Source organism: Meleagris gallopavo, chromosome 8 (genome assembly GCF_000146605.3).
Source record: "Meleagris gallopavo isolate NT-WF06-2002-E0010 breed Aviagen turkey brand Nicholas breeding stock chromosome 8, Turkey_5.1, whole genome shotgun sequence".
Taxonomy (NCBI): domain Eukaryota; kingdom Metazoa; phylum Chordata; class Aves; order Galliformes; family Phasianidae; genus Meleagris; species Meleagris gallopavo.
Window position 1 is genome coordinate 20,288,365 of NC_015018.2, and position 8,668 is coordinate 20,297,032.

At 34.7% G+C, this 8,668-nt stretch overlaps 1 protein-coding gene across 4 annotated transcripts in view; it reads left to right on the forward strand.

Annotated features, from left to right (window-relative positions):
• Window positions 1-5,854, forward strand: part of CPEB3 (cytoplasmic polyadenylation element binding protein 3) — a 77,585-nt gene extending 71,731 nt beyond the window's left edge. For all 4 annotated transcript variants that reach the window (XM_010714564.3, XM_019617679.2, XM_019617680.2 and 1 more), the window contains exons 9-10: window positions 725-906; window positions 3,768-5,854. In XM_010714564.3, the coding sequence (XP_010712866.1) occupies window positions 725-906; window positions 3,768-3,995 (410 nt within the window). In that variant the 3' untranslated portion in view covers window positions 3,996-5,854. The remainder of the gene's footprint in view (window positions 1-724; window positions 907-3,767) is intronic.
• Window positions 5,855-8,668: the final 2,814 nt, after the last annotated feature.

The following is an 8,668-nucleotide window of genomic DNA, read 5'->3' on the forward strand; positions in this document are numbered from 1 at the left end:
ACAAAACAAAAACATTGACTTGGCAGGCCCCAATGCCTTGCTTTGTTTGTCCTTCATCCATCAAATTTGTTTCACTATCAGCTTATAGAGAGAAAATGGCTCAGCAACTGTACATCTTCACACGCTTTACATGTCTCTTCTCCATTTCCTTCAGCTCTTTATCTTCCTCTTCTTTCTGTATGTTCCTTAGCCATTCACTCACACTGTCTTCTGAGTGATGTTTATAACTTTCTTTTAAGTTGTTTATGTCAGGAAAAACAGCAAACCATTTTAAAAGACCCAAAATATCTTTTCAAACTCCTAACGTGTAGGCTAAAAGAGTAGACTCTAAATAAAGGAGTATATTTAAGTGACCTTATATTTAAACTAGTGTTAGCAAGCCTTGCTGCTGTTGGGATAAACCCTGAGTGCTTAATCTCAAACATCACAGTATCAGTTTGCTATATGATAAATTCTAGAAAAGTTGATCTGATCCCTACTCTCACAGGATGCATTCTTTCTACAGTTCAATCACAGCAAGTTCCATTTTTAGTCTTTTTCTTTGTTTTACTGTAATTTATATAGGGTTGTTTCAAGCTGTTTAAAACCAACATGTAGGTTTTAAACAGCTCAATTTTAGACTTTGGACACAGGCATGCTAAGGCAAATACCACTACTTTTTAATGCAGCAAACCAAAAAAACTTATTTATGTTGAATCCGTATTTTTAAATTGCCTTCTTGCAGTTGAATTGGCAATGATTATGGACCGTTTATACGGAGGTGTCTGCTATGCTGGCATTGATACAGACCCAGAGTTGAAGTACCCAAAAGGTGCTGGCAGAGTGGCTTTCTCTAATCAGCAGAGCTATATTGCTGCTATCAGTGCTCGCTTTGTCCAGCTCCAACACAATGACATTGATAAACGGGTAAGTAAAATGGTATGAAATGATTGTTACTAAGAAAACTGTACAGAGATTAAAAACATCCTTACATTAATACTGTGGTAAAAAAACAATAACTTCTGTTCTTTGGTGTATAATTTTTAATTATTTAGACTATAGTGGAAAAAGTAGACTTTAAAAATCTCAAGTAACAATTTTAACCCTGAAACCAGAAAATAATTTAAAACTCAGTTTAGTCTCAGCTTTTTTGTTTTGAATTCTAAAGGTCAAGCACTGTAGAATTAATCCACCTTCTTTTGAGCTTTAGATGTTTGCTTGTTATGCGTCAAGAGATTTTATTTCTGGCTGTCCATGAGGCTTCTGGCTACTTGTATCATTTATGGTGGTTCTGCAGTTAGGCAACTTTTTCTCTCCGCAATGTATGTCTAGCCTTAAAATTCCCCAAATGCAGGTATTATTGTAGGAATAATAGATAATGATGACCTCAAAATATTGGGTATTATTTAACCAGAAAGAGATGCCAAAAAATGCTTGATGAGTAAATGGGAGGGGAAAAAAATGAGGTGTTTGCTGCCTTTTATTTTTTTCTTAGGGTATTTTTTTCTAAGGGTTTTCCAAGTAGAGGATGAAATTAATAACTTCACTAAATTCTGAGTTGAAGACATTAAATGAAAAAATTATTTAATTTCCAGATCATATATCTTCAGACTTGCTATTTTCATCTCTTGATTACATGTACAAATAGCACCCAAGCTTTTGAGGACTTAGCATTTAAAATTATTCAAAAGAACACATAACGTGCAGTGCTGGTATGTATAACAATAGGGATGGCTGTTTTTCAACCTAATCTATTACAAACTGTTTATTAAGAGTCAGCTTGATGGGTACTAAGCATGTCCATTATATGCAGTACGTAGTTAAAAACACACCTGCAGAGCACAGTCCAAACTGGTTTTAGTTTCTCTTTAAAAATCTGGACTATTTTTTTGTTGTTGTCAGATTAGATGAGCTCATAGTTACATCTCCTCAAACTAGTTTTGTGATGCTAGTGCATGTTGTGATTTTATCTAATATGAGGCTGTTCCTTAGTCTATTTTGTTCACTGAATTCATACGGTTTCTACTGGGAGTCTAACAAAATGAATTTAGGAGGGTTAAATCTTTTGAGGTTTATGTATCACTTGTGCTTGAAAACCTGTTTTCTTCCTAAGCTTTAAGATGCATCCACAAATGATGCTAGTTGGTAGTTGTTTTCAAACAACCAGTACTCATCCCAGATGGTTGATGGAGAATTTAAGCTTACTTCATTATCTTTTATCTGTTTTAATGTAGGTTTATCCATGAGTTTAAAGAAGCATGAATTCATTTAATTCTGTCCTCAAATTTTTTATCCCCAATAGACTGAAATCTCTGAATTGTACAGTACCCATTCTTAAAATTATTTCACTAGTAATGGAAACAAGAAAGAAGTGAGAGAGTCTGTTTCAGACCTTCACAATTCACATTTTGGAAATGTGAGTAGGTGGAGATCTAGAGATATGCTGGGCATTGGTCCTGCTTTCTTTCTTCCAATTTCATTTGAGACAATGGTACGGTATCTGATATGCAGATATCTTCAGAGTCATATCAGCAGCACAGTGTAATTAAAAAAAACAAAAACAAAAACAAAAAACTGTTCTATCAGTACCATAAGCCATAAATATTACTTGCCATATAAGCTTTACTTCAAATGAGTAGCATTTGTTGACAAATTGAAGTAAAATTCACCGTAAGTATTTCTGTGCAAGTTTCTTGTTTTTCAACTTACTGCTTTGTTCTGTGTCTAGTATTGTAATCATTTAAGAGTAGTTACTGTGGTCAAATCTCCTATGCAGTAAAACACTTTGTTAATGAAAATAATTTACTAAGTATGCATATCTCTTTTTCTAAGTCTTTTTTTAAATGTAGCTAACTGAACTTAACCGCTTTATAAATAGCATCACAGAGACGTAAGAATTACACATGCACAAACTGATTTCTCCAGAAGAAATAAACATCAATTGAAATGTTATTTAAATTTAAATGCCATTATTCAGAGGAACAGAAACAGGAGAGAACTCACATGCTGTCAGTTCCTGTAGCAGCATTATGGCAGTGCCTGGTCACACACCAAAAGCTGCTGTGGTTGGCACAGGTGCTTTACAAGACAACAACAACATCCCTGTCCTCAGATGTTTACAGCTGAGACTAGGACAACAGTCCACTGCTCCAGCCTATTTGTAATTGATAGCAAGGCCACAGTTACAACAACTGAAATCTTGAAATCTTATCACGTTTCTAGAGCTAAATACAAAACTTAGACGGTGATTTTTGCAAGCATAAAGCAGAGTATTTAACGCTAGTGCATTTAAGCTTGTTTAATGTGAATCATTTCTTCATCTGTTAGTTTGGTCCTGCATTTTTGCAGTTCAAAAAAAGCAACCAACACAAAAAAAACCCACCACCTCCGATGCTCATCAGACTCTCAACTCTGAAGTTTAGAAATAAAGGTTTGTTTTTATCAGTCAGTTTCCTTCATATGTGCTGCTTGCTCTGCCCTTATATCAACTGTATTCACACAGCTAGAAGCTTCCTAGCTGCAAAATCCTCGGTGGCACTATTTTTGCCATACTTTGATCTTAGTACTGTTCTAAGAAATGTTGAATAGTTATCCAAGTACAGTGCTCCTTGAGATTTTCCGACAAGTAATCTGGTTGCTATGAAAATCTAACTGCCAAGCCCTTTGGGTTAATCTAGCATCAGTTGGAAACCTTCAACAGAGTCAAAAGAACTGAAATATTGTTCCTTCTATTCATACTTAGCAAAACTGTGTAATCTACTTACAGTTATTTCTGTCTCTTGATGCAGGTGGAAGTGAAGCCATATGTGCTGGATGATCAGATGTGTGATGAATGCCAAGGCACTCGCTGTGGTGGAAAATTTGCTCCGTTCTTTTGTGCCAATGTTACCTGTTTGCAGTATTACTGTGAATACTGCTGGGCAAGCATACACTCTCGTGCTGGGCGAGAGTTCCACAAACCACTGGTAAAGGAGGGAGGTGACCGACCCCGCCACGTGCCGTTCCGCTGGAGCTGAACCCCAGGCCTCCCCAGCAACAAGTACTGGAGTAGATAAAATCGAGGGAAAAAGAGAGCGCTGCCTCAGGGCTTAGTGTTCTGGAAATTTGTGCATTCGTCCTCGACTTTAATGAAGATATGGGTCTTTTTATTACTATTATTATTATTTACAGTCACATTACTGAACTCAGTGTCCAGTATGATACAAACCGGCAGAGTGTAACTGTACTGATTTTGCACTTTGATTCACACAAACATCTGCTTGGTACCTTAATTTCCTACACAAGACTTGTCACTAGTGACATTATGTAGACTGCCATTCTCATCAGCCTTCACTGGGTTGATGTGTATGTGATGAAGATTTTTTTTATTATAATTATAGTTATTTTTATTTTTAAACTGGAGCATGCACTTATTTTCAGAAATTTAGACTTGCCCCTAGCAGATGACTTACCAAAGGTAATATTCACAAGTAGGTGGCAGATGTAGCAAAAACTTATCAGATATTCAGCAATCGTTCGTTTGGGTCATTTAGCGTAGTAATAACCCTTAAAGAAAATAAGCCTTTAGTTGCTCTCCATTTTTGACTTGTAAGGATGATACCTCATAAGCTGGATCAGACTTTTTTTTCTTTTGTTTTGCTGAGGGTTTTTCTTTTTTTTTTTTCTTTTTTTTTTTTTGTTAGGTCTTTTAGTGTTATGTAAATGTATGCTGCAATAGCTTTTGCTGCTATTAAAATGGTATTACTAATACCATAATACTCTATTCAGGCTAGGGTATCAATTAAAAAATGAATATGTGATTAAACTAGTGATGGCTGCTGAAAGGAGATCAGTATAGCATACAGAAAAGCTTCCAAGGAAGGTCAATATTTTTTGACTGCATGTTTACTTAATCAGGTTGCTGCATGCAATAAATTTTATATATGTCTAATATAAAACCTGCCCACAATGCACAAATTACAAGTCTACTTAGGTGACAAAATATTGAATAACAAAGAAAAAAAACTGATTACTGACTGGAGGAAGGCATGCCTCAGTAAATGTAATGCTTCTGAAATTAGGATCAGCCCATTACAGAATGACCTATACTACAACAAATATAAAAACTAGCTGTAGGATATTCATAAAACAAATTTGTGGATGGTAGATGAAGTACTTTGCGGTGCTCTGTTATATATCGTGCAATTTATTTTATATAGTAAGGTGATTATGTCTAGTACTGTGATCAAACTTAACTGTTAAAGCCTCTGTATCCGACATTAACACACTCTTGACAGTTCATAACAGGTACATAAACAGAAATGAGCTCTTAGTTACAATCTCTCTCCTAACGCTTGCACCAGTTATGTAGTTGCAGACTTTGTCCAGAAAACCAAAGAGCTCATACTAGCATACATACACTACCAATTAGATAGTCTGTCAACCTAATGAACTAGGCACATTTAAGAAAGTTAGAAAAAGAAGTGGTGCTAAAGAAATGTCTGCATATAAAAGTAACATGAGATGTCTGCTCTGTGGATGTGGCGTTATCTCTCTAATCCCTGGATGTATCCTGTGAAGCTTGAACACAATTAAGACCTGCTAACACAGTGGACATTTTTTTAGCATGAACTATGGGGCTGCAGATAGCATATAAACACACTTGGTATACTAATGATTGTGAGAATGTGTACACTATTTTTCTTTTTTTTTTCCTTTGTTTTTGCAGTTCTGGGGACAATCTGACTGGATATGACACCGCATAGTAGATTTAAATGTTCTGGGTTTTGTTTGTCGTGATGTCCTCGTTTGTGTCTAATTTAGTAAGCTGTTTTTCCCAGTGTTTAGTTGCAAGTATTGGCTTTGAAAGGAACTTTTCTGTTTTTGAAGAAAAAAAGAAAAAATAGTTTTTACTGGTTTAAATGCTAATTATAATTATCCCTTTTGAGGTTACTTCTGGGCATTTTTGTGATATTGCTTTTCCCAGCCCAGGTGTTTTCTGTTTTTTTTTCATCTGTACAAGACATTTTGTTATGCACTACTTTTTGTATCTAGACAGTTTTCAACAGTCGGCTGATGATTTTTTTTAAAGAAAAAGGCATGCTTTCTGACTGACATGATCTTTTGCAATACCTCAATTTTGAAATATAGGAAAGAAAATGATATTTTCTAAGTAAGTTTATTCAGAAAAATATATATTAATTTAATTCTGCAAGAAAAATGATTTAACAGATGGGTAACTTTATTTTTTTCATGCTTATTTGAGTTTTTTTGAAAATGAAGAAGTTAGAGCTTTATAACTGTAATATTAAAGATCATAGCTAACCTACAGAAATCTACCTAATTATGTGAACGAAGTAAACCCTTTTGAAGAAATACCCCTCTTTCATGTACAAACATACCCCCAGAGAGTGTGAGAGAAAGAGAGAAAGAGTGAGAGAGAGAGAGAAGCTGGAAGATGTACAATACAGCGTAATGTTGGGTTAAAACTAAAAACAAAATTATCGTGAAAAACAGCTGTAAACAAACTCCATTTGGTGCTGAAAGTTGTGAATAGAAGGTGGAAAAAATATTTTCCCTTAATTTGTATATTTATAATCAAGCGTGATTATGCACGACTGACCAGAATTGTGAGAGTTCTTCTGTTTGTATTTTTTAAAGAGAACTTTTTTAGTTTATTAAATTATAACATGCTCCCTTTTGTTTTGTAAATGAATGTGCCCCTGAGTTGTTAATATGTTATTATTAAAAGAGGGTCCTTCAAAAAAAAGTTATTTTTTAAAATACGGAGTTCTGAACTGCAACTTGACTAAGAAGCCCCTGGGTACAACAGGTCCTATTGTGGCCTTTTCTGATGTGAGACTTGAACTAGTTGATTTTTTGAAGGCTAACCTAACCTCGACTATTTGTTGTTATGTGCAATACTGTTTGTACTGTTTGTATAAAAAAAAAAAAAGAAAAATGAAAAGAAAAAAGGCATAAATCTTTATTGCAGATTTATTTTCATTGCAGACTTTAGACATTGTGATTCACTAAAATCATTTTTCTACTGTCAAATATGTACCTTTTCTTCATGCTGGTATTTTTTCAATAGTAATGTAGCCTTTGTACTGAGACAAATTTTCATTGTTATTTTTAGAAAGATTTTTTGCTAAGAAAAAAATTAAACATATTTACATATTTTTCATTTTTATTTCGTATTTTCTTTAAGGAGTGCTTTCTCAACCATTAATATAGTTGTTTCTGGGAGAGACTTTCATATCTGGTCAATGTCATTAATATTATTTTGTATTTTTACTTGGAATAAATTAATTTTATGATGCTAATTCTTTAAAAGTTTATTTTTTCATTTTCAGTTATTTTTGAAGCTAAAATCTTTGTAATATTGTTACTAAAGTGTCTAGTTTTTTGAAATGCAAAGCTTTATGTATTAACTTGCTGATGTGGTTTACAATAGTGTGGCAATGATGAAACGGTTGGTTATGTAAAGCGATTGGAAAATTGTAACAAAGAATTGGGCAATAAAATGACAGAATGAAGCAGAAAAAATGTGATATTTTGAAAAGCCTTTTCCTTTATCAAAATGATTTAGGGAGATAATAGGGATGTCACAGTACCAGTTCGCTGTCTAGATTTATACACCACCAGTGTTGATTCAATACGACTGCCGTTACAGTTAACTAAATCTATTGAAATGATGGGTTTTTGACCCTGCCCATTCAGCATAATGCTCCATTACTTTTCTTGTCATTAACTTTTCAAAACTCTTTTGATAGTCTTAGACTGAATCTCCTAAAATATATATCCATCATTGTATTTTTACCACCCTGTTATTTATTTATGAACTAAAATGACCCTTTCCTGCACAACTTCCTTCTTGCATACATTTATCAGTGGCAGCATGGAGCAGACTGTAGGTATCCACATCATTTTCTAATGAAGTTACCACACAGTGTTGGTAGCTGCCTAGTTAATGCAGAATAACGTATACGTCCATTTCCTGGTAGCAATGCAGTAACCCATATTGCCACCACGTCTGAACATTAGTTCAGCTTCTTTGTCTTTCTCTGTTCTTCTCTGACTCTCCTGTGTCTTTGTCCTTTTTTTTTCTTTTGTATTGGCAATACCAAATGCAACATCAAAACACCTGTCACTTCACCTCCATTTACATCACCTTTGTTTTCCTATGCAGCCAGGAGAAACCCCTTCCCGATGCCAGTGACTGTTCTGTCACCTAAACCAATCCAGACTGAAACTGGTGTTGCGTAAACAGGGCATACAGTGACATTCTCTGGACAAAACAACTACTTCAACGAGTTATTGATGGCCTTTCAGACTAACTTATGCCAGTGTTAGAGTGGCTCATCAATAACTTGTGGAAAGAAGCGTGTCCGGAGTCGGTCTATTGTGTATCCTCTGTGTGTTCAGTTCTGTAAGTAATGTATAGACTAGATCAAATAGTGAAGTAAAATTTAGACTCAAATTAGGTACTACTGGTTGGAATGTACACAAATTGAAAACAAAGGAGATTAAGGAATGAAGAGGGAATAAATAATTCCTGCTAAGTGGTACAAAGTTTATGCTTATATTTCTGCCTACATGCTTGTATTTTATAGCCTGCTAGCAAGGCATGGGCTAAAACAAATTGTATTGCAAATATGCAGTTAGCAAATAACTTTGCAGATTTCACTGTTAGAGTAGTTTAAAAAAA